Source organism: Corvus brachyrhynchos, unplaced genomic scaffold, assembly GCF_000691975.1.
Source record: "Corvus brachyrhynchos isolate BGI_N302 unplaced genomic scaffold, ASM69197v1 scaffold12, whole genome shotgun sequence".
Lineage (NCBI taxonomy): Eukaryota > Metazoa > Chordata > Aves > Passeriformes > Corvidae > Corvus > Corvus brachyrhynchos.
The window spans coordinates 2,629,826-2,647,365 of NW_008237885.1; the positions used below are offsets into that span (position 1 = coordinate 2,629,826).

The 17,540-nt window shown below is 38.8% G+C and overlaps 1 protein-coding gene across 1 annotated transcript in view; it reads right to left on the minus strand.

Annotated features, from left to right (window-relative positions):
• Positions 1-17,540, minus strand: part of GPC6 (glypican 6) — a 527,821-nt gene that overhangs the window by 327,998 nt on the left and 182,283 nt on the right. The window contains exon 2 of the mRNA XM_017732639.1: positions 14,144-14,535. Coding sequence (XP_017588128.1) covers positions 14,144-14,535 — 392 coding nt within the window. The remainder of the gene's footprint in view (positions 1-14,143; positions 14,536-17,540) is intronic.

The following is a 17,540-nucleotide window of genomic DNA, read 5'->3' on the forward strand; positions in this document are numbered from 1 at the left end:
ACATCAAGCTTTATGCTTCTTAGCAACTTCTCAATTCACATAGTACTCTCTGAATTATAAACCCTTAACTTTTCTTGCTAATAAACACATTTATAAGCATTTTCACCTGCCAAAACTTCCATTCTTCTCAACCCCTGTCCATTTGCCACTTTCACATTAAACACAGCATTATATTTGAGTATCTTAGAGCATTTAGAAAACATTTTGCCTCGGAGGCTTTTTGGATCATGCTGCAAATACATTTAGGTGAAAAGATAATAGTGAAAAATTGTTCCATTAGAATGCATTTGTTTATTCCCACTGTTTTAAAAGGATGTCAACTTGACAGCAAAGCATAATTGAGTCCTTAGTCACTGATAAAAATGAGCAAGAAAATGTGACTCTGAGCAATGCTTCAGCTTTGACCCAAAAAGGCAAAAATAAAACTACAAAAAGCAAAATACATAGTACAGAAAACCTAAAGTAATTTTCTGTACTTGTTGAGTGTATGTTTTCCTCTGTATTAAGATTGCCTTCAAAGACACTGGACCGAGTAGTGCTTTCTGTGATCTATGTATAAATACATCAACATTTCATGATATATACATAAATACCTATCAGGTGGTAATAACACAGCCATTACAAGCTCAAATAGCAACATTTTTATGCCATTACCTGCAGTTAGTTTGCGTGCTTATAGGCTTATATATACTCTAGTCCTTTCTTTCTATTAGTATTCTGAAATATATTTGATCATAAAGACAGGCGAGTGAACCTCAACAGCCATGAGTTTTTGCAAAGGAAGATTGTCCTGCCCACCTCTCCTACAACACAGCAAGTTCTCCCACTACTTTAGCTGCCAACATGGCACCTGGGAATCTGTATGTGTGTGCGTGTGCATGCAGGAATGTGAAGACAAGATGAGAAAGAAGTGCTGAAATGGATTTATCATTTGATTAAGCAGTAAGCTCAATCACTCTGTAGAAATCTAATCTTTCCTGGAAAGGTACTTACTCCTCCTTCTAAGGACCAATACACCGTCACCAGGAAAATAATTTTGATAGTAAAAAAAGAAAATAATTCAATACATTTAGTTAACATGTTTCTTTCTCCCACTAAGTGACAATCTCTTCTATGCCATATCTTAGTCAGGAGGAAGAATAACTTAGTGCTTTACACACCCCAGTGCATAAGTTCTACCTCACAACATCAACACTATTAATACAATATAGCTGTCAAGGCTTATTAATTTTGCGTGTGTGTGTGTGTGTGTATAGAATAACAGAATCATAGAATTGTTTATGTTGGAAAAGACCTTTAAGATCATTGACTCCAAGCATTAAATTAACACTGCCAAACCCACCAGTAAAACATGTGCCTGAGTGCCACATCTATACCTGGTGACTGAACCACTGCCCTTGGCAGCCTGTCTCAATGCTCAACAACCCCCTCCATTAAGAAATTTTTCCTAATACCCAATCTAAACTTTCCCTTATGCAACTCGAGGACATTTCCTCTCATCCCATTGCCTCTTACTTGGAAGAAGAGACTGACCCCGACCCAGCTACACTCTACTTTCAGGTGGTTGTAGAGTGATAAGGTCTCCCCTGAGCCTCCTTTTCTCCAGGCTAAAACACCCCCAGCTCCCTCAGCTGCTCCTCACAGGACTGTGCTCCAGACCCTTCACCAGTTATGCTGCCATTCTCTGGACTCTCTCCAGCTCCTTAGTGTCCTTCTTGTAGTGAGGGACCCAAATTGGACACAGGATCCGAGGTGTGGCCTCAGCACTGCGTAGTACAGAGGCACAATCACTGCCCTGGTCCTGCTGGCCACACTATTGCTAATACCATTAGCCACTGGCCTTCTTGGCCACCTGGGAACACTGCCAGCCCATATCCAGTTCACTGGCAACCACAGGAATTGCCCTTAGAAACTGTGAACACTGTGCTTCCCTGTCTGGAGCGCAGCCCTGGTGGCAGGTAAGGCTATAAGTTTCAGAAATATATTAAACTTCTACAGTGTGTTAAACTAAATTATCACGTGAGAAATTCCACTCATGATGATTTTACCCAAATTATACTACATACATATAGTCTATAAACATTTTATCTATGTTTACAGGTAGTGCTGTTCTTATGCCTTTAAATGGTCATTTCTTGACTGACAATCTCTTATTGTACCCAAATTTCCTCAACACAGTTTCCATCAGTAAGTTCTTCTGTCTCCCTGTGTGGTGGCCAGTTAGCCTGTGGTACACAGGACAGAGAGAGTTCTTGGTAAGAGAATCCCTAGTACCAGAGACTTCTACCTACGTCACGGTGAGAAAAGAAGCCTCTCCCAGAATGCTTTGTTCTGTTATGGTAAGCTACCCCAGTTCTGCTTCCCTGGTTGGCCGTTGGCTGCTCGGTCCCTTTGGTACCTTCTATGTTTCATGTCCTATAAAGTTCCGCACTCCAGGTTCCCCCCATTGGCCTGTGCCCCTCACCACTCCCCCAGAGCTTCCCCACTGGCTCCCATTCCCTAGTCCTGCCTGTGTACCGCCCCCATGACCTCAGATCATTGGTCCCTGGTGCTTGCCCCACTCCTGTACTTAAACCTGAGTTCTTCATTGTTCTTAGTCTTTGCCTCTTGATCCCTTCCTTCACTGTGTGGAAGCAATGAACTGCTGCCGTGGAATTCAGTGCAGAGACCCTTCCTGCCCCTCTTTGCCATCGACCCCTATCACTGAAGCTGTCCGTGTGCGTGTGTGTGCACGCATGTGTGAGTGTGTGTGGCTGATCCTGCTGAGCGGCTGCGCTTTGGAGATGCTTTTGGAAGATCGCAGCACCTCGCACTCTGGCACAGAAGCCGCAGAGAGCTCAGGAAAGCAATATCCCTGTAAAGACCTTTGCCTTAAAACCTTTGTTTTCAACCTGATTTTATATAAATCTGAACAATCATACACTAATCAAGTTCAGATTGAAGTCAATGGCTACGTTACTTTTTACTGATTCAGTCAAAAGGAGTGAAAGTGGGAGGACGGAGAGGGAGGCACAGACTGAATCTTAAATAGTGAATAGACTTTTACATATAAAAATACGCACTGTAGGAATATATGTACATTCACAGTGCTTCAGTACTAGTCTAAATCTAGAAGACATTTCTCTCAGAATATGATATGGCTCCAGGATGCTTTCTTTGGGGTCAGGATGAAAACAAGACAATTGAGCCATTTTGGTATTAATGTTTCACAATCTGGCTCCTTGCCCCTCTCCCCCTTTCCTTATTTTGAATAAAATTTATTGTATAAATTGCTATTTCACATGCCTAAAATTTTTAAAATATATTTCTGTAACTATAAGGAATAAAAAGTATTTGCATAGTGGTAGAGACTGGCAGCCAGTTTCCTCTGTTAACTTTGGAGACTGCAGAGTATAAATAAATCTGCAAACATTCTTCACACAAAATTTTAACTGATTGAAGTGAAAAACTGAATCGCATTCATTTCCATTTGGCATATTACAGTTTTAAATGTTGATGATATATACAATAAAATAACAATAAAAATGTTGTATTGAATTAAGAGATTTCTTTAACCTTGCACTTATGGCCAGGAAACATTCTGAGGGCTCACGAAAGAACTTCAGTTTTGAGGACCAGTTTGAAAGTTTCTGACAGCAGTTTTGGTTCCTAAACACTGTCCTTAAAAAAGAAGATGTGCACTGTTCCTTACAAACAGATGTGCGATGATGAAAGCTACACAGGCACTTATTTTTCCTACAAAACTACACCTTACTCATGATGGGTAGGTTTCCAGGTGCTTTCTGAACATGTTTTGGTTCTGTCTTCCTATACTCTATGTGGTAGCAGTTCACCTTGAAGTTTAGCTTAAGATCTTGAGGACCAAAGGCAGCAGTGTGCCTTGAGCTGTCTCTCTGCTGGATTTCAAACTAAGTGTTAAAATAGCCAATACTTATTAAAATAAAATGTCAGTGCAAATTCAAAACTAACACTCAGATTGGAGGAAAACTAATTTTTTTTCCATTTACACTATCTTTTGAGCAGCAGTACACAAAATTAAATAGTTGTTTCAGATAAACAATGGATTGAATGACACTCTAATATTAATACAATCAGGTAAAGCCAGCAACAACAAAATACAGACTTAGACTGAAGAAATCAGACAAATAAATACCTCTAATATTTCCTTCACTGACTAGGAAATAGGCAGGTATAAAAGGTATTGGGGCCAGATCCACTCTAATTCCCATAGAGGACCTTAGACCTAAAAGAAGATGGCAGTTGAGCTGAGCAGCTTTTCCATATATGTTTCCATGGCTCCTAAGCTTGAGCTGGTTTGAGTTAATGCAGCTTGGATGCCGCAGACCAAAGCAGGTCAATTACTGCATTCCCCAGACAGAGAATACCAAGCACTTAGATCCATATGCATTCACTTGTTTTGGGACATGTCTGAAAAACAGGGTTCATAACAGCTGACTCGCTGTTCCATAACACCAACAGAGAGTGGTGATACTGCTGAGTCAGCAAATTGCTGGAGAGAACACAGTTTGTCATTTCTCTCTTTTTGTACTTAAACACTTGAGGCTACTTTTGTGAAATTCAGATAATATCTTTGGCTGCTCAGGCTTCTCTCTACCAATTAGATGCATAAAACCTCCATTTGAAACAGGACAATTAGATTGGTGTCTTCTCTGTGGAGAGAGCTGCTGATGGTTTTGCATAACAACGGTATGCAGAAAGCTCACTCGGGAAATGTGAATTAGAGTGCACTGGCCCTGCTCAGCTTTGTCAGCTTGCCAGAAGATTGCCTTATACACACTCACTTCTGGATCCACAGATAATGCCAACATATGGACATGAATGAAAGAACTGTGGGATGAAGAACACAATAGGCAAGTGTAGATGCAATTCTGTTGCTTGATGATACTGAAGATCACGTAAGTGGGGGTTAAGTGGAGAGTCTGTATGTGCTTCCTGAAGAAATCCAGTAATTTCTTCACTAGTGGATTCATACAAAATTGCTAAATCTTCTAAAACCGAAGACCAGAAATCAGACTTGCACAATACTGGGGCAGACCAGAATAGCAAAACATCTCTGGCAGTTTTAAAAGAAAAACCATTTTCAAGAATGGGGAAGTTGTTTGCAGGCTAAAACTGCATTGAGGTGTTTGGCAACTGCAAAGTCTTGTACACCAGCAGCCAAAGGATGCCAAAGCATCCTTATCATCCATTATGAAGGATAAGTAGGCACATATTGCATTAAAATCCTCGCCCTATATTCTTAATTTCTGCTCTTGGCCATTTAAAGGTGACAGGTGTACAGCTGAGGTCAGCTAAATCCTCCCATCTTATTCAAAGCTCTACTTCTTCCCAGTTTGGTCTGGTACATTTAATTTTTACTCAAGAACTCAATTCTTCCTACGGATTTAAAAAATAAAACAAAAAGAGGAGAAGGAAAAAAGAAGAAGCAAGAGCAATCATGTTCTTAAACACGTAGACTGAATGAAAGTGACATTTTACTTTTTCCAGAATTGATTATGGAAAAAACTCGGCAAGCTTGCACCATAAAAAACTCCCATAAGAAGCAGACACCGGAGTATGTGGATAAGTTTAAAATTTTACTGATGAACGGAATTATTTTCCTGACAATGAAGTTCTTCATTTTGTATTCCTATGTTCACACCATAATTTTTTTTTTGTCTCAGATATATTTTGAGATGCAAAACTTAAGCAGACAATTAAGCCAATGGTATCTGACCCCTGAATAACTAAGAATTGACCTAACTTTTTCAGTATGTTGCTGATGACTTTGTTGACTGCAACACTTAAGCAGATATGAATTTAAATTCCAGTCAGTATTCCTGATGCATTTTAGGTAAATCAGATACTTTCTTAGCTAATGTTTTCCATAGAAACCTGAAGGCCAAATAACCCATTAGGAAATTTTTTTGCTTCTGGCTCACATGAGAAATAAAATTAATTGCTTTTCTCAAATCATGATTGAAAAACAGTGCTTCCATAGGCTGTCTTCAAAACAGAATTAAGACAATCTGTAAAAAGAGACATTCTAAAAAGTCAGCAAGTTGCAAGATGATCTAGATCTCCTTGTATTGCTTAACCTTCAGACTTTTGAAGCTCCTTCTTATTTCCATTTGATTCCTCTGAATTTTCTTTCACTCTCCTGTGCTAAAACAGCAAAAATGTAAAACCTGCTGTAAGATTAATTACAGACTTTTTAAATCTATCAGGATCAGCAAGCTCCTAGATGAGCTTTGCTTCTTCACCATTATTTTTATCATGACTTGACTGTGTATCATGATATGCACTAGGATATATCCTTTTTTCTAGGAATGTCTCCAAAAAAGTTCTAAATTTTTTCTTAATATATTTTCTGCAGGTAGTGTATCAACATCTTTTGTAGGTTGTAAGTACATCTGGTGTGAGAATTTTGAAGGATTGAGTATAAAATGTGCATTTCAGCAAACCTTGATTAAAATAATTAATTTTCTAATGGGTCATGACAGTGTTTAATAATGTTGTTAAACTAAAATACTCTCATTACAGTTCTTAATTTCTAATGATATGTTTCATGCAAAGCTGAACTAAAGGGCATTTGCTATGCAGTAGGCATTGAGCAAAACCCAAGCCACAAACTGAGCAAAAGTCCTGTAATCAGAAGATCTGTTTATGAATGATACAAAAAATCCAGAAAGACAGGACTGCTTTAGATTCTGAGATGTGATATGGCACACAGTAGGAATAAATCTAACCAGCAGACCTACCTAGAGGGATACTCAGCAAGACTGACTGCCTTACTGAGCAACATGACTCAGTTAAACTTGGGTTATTAAGTTCAATACGAAGGTAGCTGAATAATATTTAAAGACCTATGAAATGGAGAGGCCAGGCTGGATTATATCTGACAATTCTCATAGGTAGGACATAGACCACAGCTTTGATAGACCTCTTACTGTCTTCCTTTTGTTGAAGCTGCTGTTCCATTTTAGGCCTTTTCTTCTGGACTGCTCTACTGGAACGTCTGATGATTCCAGTGCACACAAAGTGGAAAATAGATCAGTGCACCTGCAGTATGTCTGGGATATCTGGAAGGCATCTGTTTTATTTCTCCATGAAATGTGTGCAATTAACTAGATCAGTTTTTGTACCTTTTCTTTCCAAAAAAGGAGGAAAGATATTCAGCACAGCTGAAGAACCTCAATTCAAAGGATACTTCCCAGAAAGAACTCAAGTGTGGATACAATTCACTCCTGCTTTTGTGCCACAGACACCTTAGAACTCTGAAACTCCCCTGGCTCGATAATGCCTGGATTCCCCACCTGAGGAGCACCAAGGGAGAGAAAGAGGAAAAAACAATGTGGCCCCATTCATGTCACAGTGTGATAGAATTCTTGTAAATATATATTAACTCAATGAAAACTCAAATAATTAGTGACTGAAAAAAACTTAAAACAACAGACAGAAATGCAATCATAAAAGCTATGCTTGCTCAGCTGGGCTGTTCCTAAACCAACAGTTTGAACTGAGGATTAAAGTTTATTGAAAACTATAGTCTTTTTAGATTTCCTTTCCCTCTGTGGCTTTAACAAGCCAAATCTCTTCAGCCAATATACAGGACACATAGCTCTTTATCTGTCACACCCTGCAAATCACATTTTCCAGGCTTAAAGTACAATTTGTTTTGGCTTTTAATTACCTGACTTGTCATATTCCCTCCCCCCTGAAATAATTACATTCTGAATCACTGTGTCATTCAATATTGGCCTTTATTTATGCCTCTCAAAAAATGTTGAATGTTTATTTATAAACCATGAAAAGCAGAGTTTGTAAGAATATTGATTCAGCATATTAGAAAAGCAGTGGCCTGGCATTCTGCAAGTAGCAGTAATCACTGGCAATTACTAGAGACTGCTTTTCACTACTAAACTTGGGTTTAACCTTATAATTGTGTTACTGAATTTATTTCACTTTGCTCATATATCACCAGGTTCCTAATAAGAGGTCTGATATTAACATAATTTAATAATATTGAGGGGATGAATGGTTTTAACTGGTTTAAAAAGAAGGAGATATATAGCCTATGCCATGCAATGAGGAAAGTATTGTAACAGCCTCTTTTTATTTTGTAATAAATGATAATTAATATTTAAATGCATTAATGAAATAAGTTCTTAGTGGCTGGGTCACAAATCTTTGATGTTTATGCCACTAACAAAATCACTAACTGCTCTTAATGATGCCCCTGAGCTAAGCTTCACTTTACTCCTGGTATAAAAACTACTTTGGTTGCTGGTAGCATGAATTTTCAAGTGTGAAAGTCAAAGCCAAACTCAGTATACAATGGGAAGAAAGTGCTGAAATTCAGACAAAAAAACAAACCACAAAACGGCCAAACTTAGAGAAAAGCAAAACTAGCAAACAATAGCTAAAACCCTAGATCTCTGGAAATAAAAGGACTCTGCACTCACTTGCTGTTCCTAGTGAGCCAGGTTAAGTGCAAGAGCCAATGAAGATGTAAGTGTCTGCCTGGGATGGAGTCGGAGCTCTGGGCAGCACTGGGGTAATGGACAGCTGGTGAACGGCTGTGCTTCGGACAGGACCGACCGGTTGTACTCCATCATTTGGGTTTTCCTACTAAACTCACATGTTCTCAAAGTGAATTTACCCAGGTTAACATATGGAATCAGCACAAGTCAGAATTGAGAAGTTAGGCTCATGAAACAGAATACAATGAGCTTTTGTTTTGTTTTGTTTTCTCCTCTTTTCTATAACTTTCCATTAAAAGTATATGGAAAGAAAATATTTCCAGGAAATATTTTCTTTGATTGGAATGCCAACCACAGGGGATAACACCCATGTTAGAGTACTGAACTTATCAACTAGTACAATATTTTTGGCAATTTTGAAATACCCTTAGCTTCACTCTTAATCTTTCCTTGGGAGCTGGTTCTGTTTTACACATGCTATGTTTTGTTCAGAACTCTTCCTTATTTAATGAAAAAAAAAATCCCATTACAATTAGCTTTATAATTGTTGTAATTCAGTTATTAATATATTTGGGAAAAGCATTTCGGGAATCATGTGCTCCTGCAAAGTCATATTGACCCTCCTGTTTAAAACTTTTAATTCCCCATGTGTTTTACTGCTTACACCCTCCACCACTCAGTGACAGTTCAAAGAGAGTATTACAATGACTGAGAATGCTTTGTTTAGTTTAGAGTCAGAGAGAATAACTTGGCATTATTTTCTCACAAAGAATCCAGAGCTCAGACATAGTAAAAGATGAACATGAAAAGTATGCATATGCCTTTTCTATCACATTACTGGTAATCACAGCTAGGAGCAACTTCAGAAATATTTCCAGCAGTTTCTCCAGCTTAACATTAGATACTAAATCACAGCTTGTCAAGAAGGCTTGGTTTTTTTGCTTTAGTTTAGTTTATTTATTTATTTAATCTAGGACAATAGTTGATAAAAACCAATAAATTTAGTAACAATAATATGTTAATATGCTATATTTTTACAGAGGAATAGGGAAGGAGAGAACTTTTTTTTTTTTTTTTACCAAATGGTAGCAAAGCAGAAAAGCCAGGTTTTTAGAACCTACCAAAGTACTGGAAAAACAGGTAGTAGAAAAATTAATTAATTATTTCTGGAACGGTAGTTCAAAAAGTCCATAAACATCTACTACCTATAGCTTAAGAAAGTATACTAGTTGAGAAGCTCTGCTCCTATACTGACCTTTAAACTACTGCTACTGAGGTAAAATCAACTAAACAGACTTTTGACATACCCAAAATGGCAGTTCTGATGTTGCACATTGAATATTATATATTGAAGCTGCATCAGGGCAAGTTCAGATTGGACCTTAGGAAAAGGTTCTTCACTGAGAGGGTGGCTGGTAACTGGAACAGTGTCTCCAGGAAAGAGGTCATGAAACCAAGCCTGTCAGAGTTCAAGGAGCATCTGGATAAAGCTTTTAGTCACATGGTTTATTTTTAGTTTGTGCTGTGAGCAGCAGAGAGTTGGATTCAATGATCTTTACAGGTCCCTTCCAACTTGAGATATTTTAGGAATTCTTCTATATTAATGAATAAATTGGTTTAAATTAAGAATTAATAATCTCACTTTGAGAAATAATAACTTTTTGCTCATATGCCTATACAGCTTTCTAGAATATATATATAATTTACCAAGCTTGTCCATTCAAACCAGTGGAAATATACTGCATTGAGTGGAGATTTAAGCAGCATAGCAACATAGCGCTGACAAATTTAATGCATTAGAATGAGAAATAAAAAGATTTTAAAATCTCTGAAGATTAAAAACTGTAATTAGACTTAGAGATCATGAAAATACTGTTCAACTAAAACAGCGTAATAAAACTTCAGGCAGATGGAAGCAACTATGCCTGCTTACAATTGAAATATAATATTAGAAAAAAATTACAAAAATAGGATATCCTAACCACCCTCCCTCCCCATTTATCTAAATGTAATTTAATAAATTATAATCTCACTGACAAGCAAATTGCAAAATCCTATTGTAAGAGGAAAATGTTTGCAATATGTGTTGCCTACTTTGAGTGTGCTTGAGTGCACACTTCATCGAAAAAAAGGGAGTGTAGCTTCTTTGCAAGGAATACACTGACTACATTGTTTTGAGACATTACAACCTCTCTGAGGAGAGATCTTTAGAAAGGATATGTCCCTGACATTAGAGAGGGAACAAATCCTTCTGCGTGTGTGACCCACCAACTTCTCTACAGAAATGGTCCAGAAGACGATGAGACAGTAAAGACCCGAAGGAGATGCTGTTACCAGCTTTCTCATTAGTCACTCTCTTTCTCATGGTCTTTAAGGTGTAGGCTCAACATTTTCTATGTCAGTGGCAGTTCAGTGAAATAATGGGTCCACAAATAGAAAGCAAAAAATCTTTTAAGCTTGTGATGTTGCAGGTAGAAGATCTCCCTCTGTTCCCAGCCAGTGTAGACAATGGACAAAGGATTCTGTAAATGAACTGCAACAGTTATTTTCATTTTCTCTCTTTTTTCATTTCTCTTTACTTACTCAGATGCGGCATCCTTATCACAGAATCTCTTAATATTAGAGTACAATGAGAAAGAAATCTGTGCTGAATTTGGATGACTTTCAAAACAGCAACAAAAGATGTTTACCTGCCTCATTTCTTGGCTGCAGTTATGTGCTAACTCTAAGAAATGGCTGTAGTCTTTTAAAATCATGTTTAAAGAAATGGATTTGTCATTTTCTACAGTAGATTAACCCACAAAAAAGTCCACAGTTATGATATGACAAGAAAATATTCATTCTCAGAGTAATCACAGCCTTTCCACAGGACAATTATCAATTTTGAATATTTGGTGCCACTTGGGGTTCTTCGTATCTGCCTCACCAGGCTCCATGTAACAAAACGTCCCTAAGGCCAGCAATTGTTTATCATATGCTGTGGGTATGAATACAGCCACTGAGATTTTAATAGTCATGCAATCAAAACATATTCTACATTTAAGTGAAAATGTTCATTTTATTAATTTTTTAATAGGATCATAGGATAATGATCCTAAAAAAAGGTGACCAGCAGGTCACCTGTACTCTGCTCTCAGAAGACCCCATCCAGATTAATACATCCAGCTCTGGAATTCTCAGTGTCATTGGAAAGACGCGGACCTGTTGTACTGGGTACAGAGGAGGGCCACAAAAATGGTCAGAGGGCTGGAACACCTCTCCTATAAAGACATGGCTGAGGGATTTGGGGTTGTTCAGCCTGGAGAAGAGAAGCTCTGGGCAGATCTTACTAGGAACCTTCTTGTACTTAAAAGGTGTTTATAAGAAAGATGGGGACAGGATTTTTATTAGGGCCTGCTATGATAGGACAAGAGGAAAAGCTTCAATTCACACCCATCATATCATACCATGCCCCACTGTTAAGAGCTTTGCTGCATTTCTTTAATGACCTCCCTAGAGGCACCAGGAGCAACTGCTAAATGCCCTTGAAGTAGCCTCTTCCCCAGATGAAGAAGCCCCAGTCCCACAGGTTCTCCTCACAGAACAAGTAATCCAGTCCAGATCATGATGGCAGCTTCCACTGAACTTGCTTCAGTTTATCAGTGTCTTTCTTGTATGGGAAGGGCCAAAAACTGAACACAGCACTCTAGATGTAGCCTAATGGAGTATCACTATGTGTCTATAAAGCACTCAATCTGTATTGTGTCTTGCTCCATCCACTGAGCCCTTTTAATGATGATTTCAAGTGTTTCTTTCATGTTAAAAGTAAAAAAAAACCCAAACAGAAGCACTATTGAGCTATTGTTATCATCTTCAAGTGACACTACAAAAAGACCCACTTCATGGTTGCAGAGCTAGCAGTTCTCATTATAGGATCATAGGATCATTCAGTGATCTTGTTATAAACCCTTTTCTTGAAAGGGCTTATGTACCCAAAGCCCAGAGGCTGAGATGAAAACATTTCCTGGATATGTGAGAGAGAAGACACCTGCACATTCTGTACAGTCATGTACATATACAGGGAAAGTGACATCTCAGCAGACAATTCAGACCTTAATCTGCGAGGAATTCACAAATTATGCGTCTATTACATGAATTTCATAGCTTATTCTCTACAGTCTAATGCCTGCTGCCAACAGTGACATCAGAGCTCTGTAGTTTCACTTAAAACCTGACCCACGGGGACACCATCACTCTTCAGAGAGAATCTGGGGATGCAGATATATGCATTCTGCAAAGTTGGAGGCTAAACAGTTGCATCTGCCCCCAGCTAAGACTAGGCAGACTGGGGTTTCATGATGATGCCCTGCCACCGTTCAGAAAGACTGCAAGAACTGACAGTGCCAGAAATCAAAGAAAGGCAATCCTGAAGCCCAGGAAGGCACTTGGAGGAAGAGACTTTGGTTCTAGCTGACTAAAAAGGATCACATATCCTTTTTAGTCAGCAAGTTCTCATCCACTGAATTTTAAGTGCAAAATGACCTTTTTCTCCCATGCAGTCTCCTAGGTATAAAATCAGGCTCTCCCTTCCTGCCTACGTCTCTGGCTCCATGGCTTCTCAATTTGTAATCACAAAATATCGCATAATGCAGCTTAAGAAAGTTTAAAAGCCCCATCTTGTTGAGTGCTTGAATTGCAGTGTACTGTACAATGTATCAGCTCTACCTCATCTTCTGACCGTGATTTAAATGCAGCAAATGAGACAATCCTCTTGAGGCAGAGGAATGGCTTAGGCTTGTAAATGTGGGAGAGTATTGAATGGGCCAAGCACCAAAATCATTCATGCACTTATTGTTCAAAAGTGAGTATTTGAGCATTTCACAGTGGATCTCATGAGAGAATTTCAGAATTCAAGGTCCAAATACACTACAAGGACTGTGAAACAGCAAGATCACAGAACAAGTATCTAGCTGGAACATCAATTCAGAAAAATATACCTAGTTTTGAAATACTGTGTAAGAGAAAGTCATTCAAGCACATTTGTGGTACCCAGATGGGTTATTTTTGTGCATGTTTTTTTTCCTTAATTATGTGAAGCCCTCAAGGATTATAATTGTCATAAATATTTGCATAGATAAATAATTAAAACTAAAATAAATGTGAGTCAAACCATCCTTTGGGAAAGCTCAAGCTCCAGAGGTGTCACTGTTTGTCTATTTTCTCATCAGAAACATGACTAGACATTTCTAACAAAATCCATCACCCAGCTGCATGATGAATGAATGCTGTGAGGGCTGTACCTTCCTAATGAACAGCAGAATAAATTTGCTTGAAACATTTAAATTCTGATCTAATCCCCATCTTATATATATGTAGCCAGTTTTGAATTACAAATGACAATCACTACCATGCTATAACATTGATGTGTGTTGGTATTTCATTATATCCTAAGCACAGAGAAATGCTTTCCAGTCAGTATTGCCTTAATATCCCCAGAAGGAACTGAAAACAACTGTTGCCCCTCCTTATGAACTTAGGGTGGGTATATTGGTAGACATAAAAAACAACCAAACTCACTGCCTTATACTGAAAAAAAAAAAAAGCACACAGGCAGATTTCAATTGTCTGGCAAGTTTAGAACAAATTCAAGCTAAAGAAACCCCACCCTGATTTTAGATTACCTTGGATACTCTGTTCGCAACCTCTCTGCCTACTGTCAGCCCCTGAACAAAGGTCCGTGCAGCAATGAATGCTCTAGTCACTTGAACCTTCAGCTTCCTGGGAACATCTCCAAACGGCTTCAGCTGGTCTGTGTACTTGCTTACACACTCCAGGTAGTCCTCACTGAAATGGTACTGGGGGTTTATAAGCTGGAACATCCGCTCCAGCAGCCGAGCCCAGAAGTCATTTAGCATTTCCTCCAAGTTCACATTGCCTCCTGTGTAATAACGCTTCAGCTCTGTGAAGAGGTCCTGGAACACCTCCGAGTTCTGCATGTACAGCATGCCATACGTCCGGACAAACATGTCATTTAGGGATCTTTCTGCATTCTCCAGAAGTTCTCGAAAAAACTCTGCAGGGAAAACAAGCAGGTGTTAACAGCCATAATAGTGAGGTACGAAGGGTTTTCTTACTGCATTCCTAACTCATCATAGTTTGTCCTAATAGGTTGTTATCACAGCACTTTACTAGTGAAATTCATCATTTGGATAGGAAATAGCATTATTTAGAAGTAAAGAAAAATAGAGTATAAACTGAATTCCCCAGCAAGGTTTAGAGACGTAGAACCTATAACACTGAGCAGAAAAATCCATTTAAAAGAACTTCAGTGAGAGTAGTTCCAGTTCTTCTTCATGAACTATTTGATCATAGCAATCTCTGTCCCTTGCAATATCCTCCACAGCCAGTAGACTAAATTTTCTAAGATAAGAGTGAAGTCACTAATATGATGATTTAACTGAAAATTTAATGATTTTAGAAGTTCCATTTTGATGGAGTTTTTAAAATGTAGAGGAAAACCATGGAAATAAATCTGAATACCTATTTGCAAATATTCTTGAAGAGAATATGAAAGAGACTTGAGTGGAAATGAGAAGGATCCTTCTTAAAAGTGTCACATGTCTAGGTAATACTAAAAAAACGTTAGTGTTTTCAATGTTTATTTACTCTACTGAAGAACTGTGTTAGAACCCTCCATCAGTCATGTCACAACCATCCTACTAATTCTAGTCTGTGCGAGTTTTTTATTTTGGAGGAGGAGGCATTAAGGTTTTCTTGAAAGGATTTCAGACTATTCCTTCTGTGCCTTTTATCTACTGAGGCCCAAACCATAATCTATTTCTAAATTTTGGCTTGTGGAAATTATTCTTACTGGAAACTGAGCCCATGGGATACAGTAGAAATATGTAATCATCTCTTCTGTTCAGATTTTTTAATTGCAATATGGTGCTTAGGGTTTCCCAAAAAAATCCCTGAGCATGTACAACAGTTCTTTAAATCCAGCTGACCTAAGTGGGCATAGTATCTCCTGGCTTTCAGAAGATCCCATCTTTCTACAGGGCTTGTTGTCAACCTTCCTAAACCACCTTTGGAAAAGAGTCCTGTAACTGCTGTGGCTTGTAAATGAGGCACTGCAGACAGCAAGGCAGAGATGGCAGAACCTTTGGCAAAACATGTATGTGCTGCAATTAAATGATGTGCAGTGAAGCAGGATTTATCACGCACCAACTCCAGAATAAAAGATTCTTAATTTGTGGTCATTGCCCATAGACACATCTCTGTGTGTTAACTGCAGGGATGTGCTGACTTCTTACACTCTTTGCTAATGCTATAATGTGAATACTCTTAACATAGGGCCCTGCTATGGCTAGAGTGACTCATAAAAATGCAGAAGCACTGCAGTGCTAAAGACAGGACAGAAATTAAGAGTAAGTGAAAAAATCTACACTAAATTTAAGGATTTGCAACTGTGATCAGATGAAAGCAGAATCTGTTGAACACTGTGGGCCAGTCTACAAGGACTCAGTAAGAAAAGAATCTCTTAATTTTGGCAGAAGTGGTGTAGAGCTGCAGCCTTTGATCTCCCAGATAACTGGAAAAGGGTTATTCTGAAAATACATAAACAGAACATTGCAAACACACTTGCTACATCAAAGCATTTATTAAAGGGAAAATACCATCTAATAAATATGTCAATGTTTAAACTATCATTAAAACTGCATCTTGTCATAAGGAATAAATGATATTTGGAAAAGGATATGCTTTTGCCAAATAGTTTATGTAGGGGGGGAAAAAAAAGAAATTTAGAAAAAGGGAACAAAAGCACACCCACAATCAAAATTTTGATGCCAAATAGAATAATTTGATGTCCACAACATACAGGCTTCTGTTTAAGAGACAAGTGAAACAAAGCTGTTTTTCATTGCTAACCCTGACCTGGTGGTACCTTTGACATCTAAATCACCACGATTACTGTTTTATACATTTGACATTTCTTCTTCTAGAAATAATGCACACTGACTGCACTGCTGAATACATCTAATCACACAATTCCAAGGCAAAAAGATGGCAGAGAACCAGGGGCTCAAATTAAAATTTGTTTTAAGGTTGGAGCCAGGCTTTCCGACCAGTGCAATTGAATGACAACTGGGAAAGACAGTCACAAAAACAGTGAATCCAGGCTCCTCAACTTCTTTCCCATAAGCCTACATATGCTGGGAGGCTGCTATAAACAACTTACATGCTGGCTCCTCACAATCCATAGCTATACTGGGAATCCCACTGTTTATCTTAAAAGATAATGCTATTGCATAACTCAGTCACAGCAAAGCTTAACTGAGTTTGCTGACAGCTCCTCTTGTCTGAGATTATTAGCTTACTCTTTCTTTGTGCGGGTGTATTATTTAGCAGTCTCACAGTCAGCTTGTTGGAAGACAACCAAACTTTTTAGGGAGGGGTAGATATTTATTCTCTGCTTGCACAGCACCCAGCACAACGTGGTCCATGCTGGTCACAAGCTTTATTTATACTGTGGTACAAACATTTTCAGTAACTCTACAAGCTTGAATTTCATGCTAGTCCAAATGTGACACCATACATACTAATTCAGTAGGGAAGCTAATGTCCTCTCAATAGCAGCACATTTATTTAATTTTTAGTCTTCTTATAGGTCTCTAGTCTTTGAGAGCTACTGCTGAAGGTAAATTATGCCATTAAAAAGTTGGAGTGTGTCATGGGTTAGCAAAGCATAGTCCCAGAAGTGATGTTCTTGCAAAGGGGTTCTTACAGCTCCTCTATGACCTGACAGAACCTATCAACTGGCTAGTTTGAATATGGACAACTCTTTAAGTCACCTGAAATTGTGACCATCTCTGTGGTCCACATTTAAGATTGGACAAACCCCGGGCAGAGCTCTCTCTCGTTTCCGGTGCTGGGACAGGTGGCTGCGGGCCCCGTGTGGGGGCCAGCGGGCCCGGCCAGGCCCTGCTCGGGCCAGGCTGGGCTGGGCCACGGCCATCCTGAAGCCATGGACCTGTTCCAGCCGTGGAACCCCCCCCCCTGCCTCGCCACGGGCAGCCC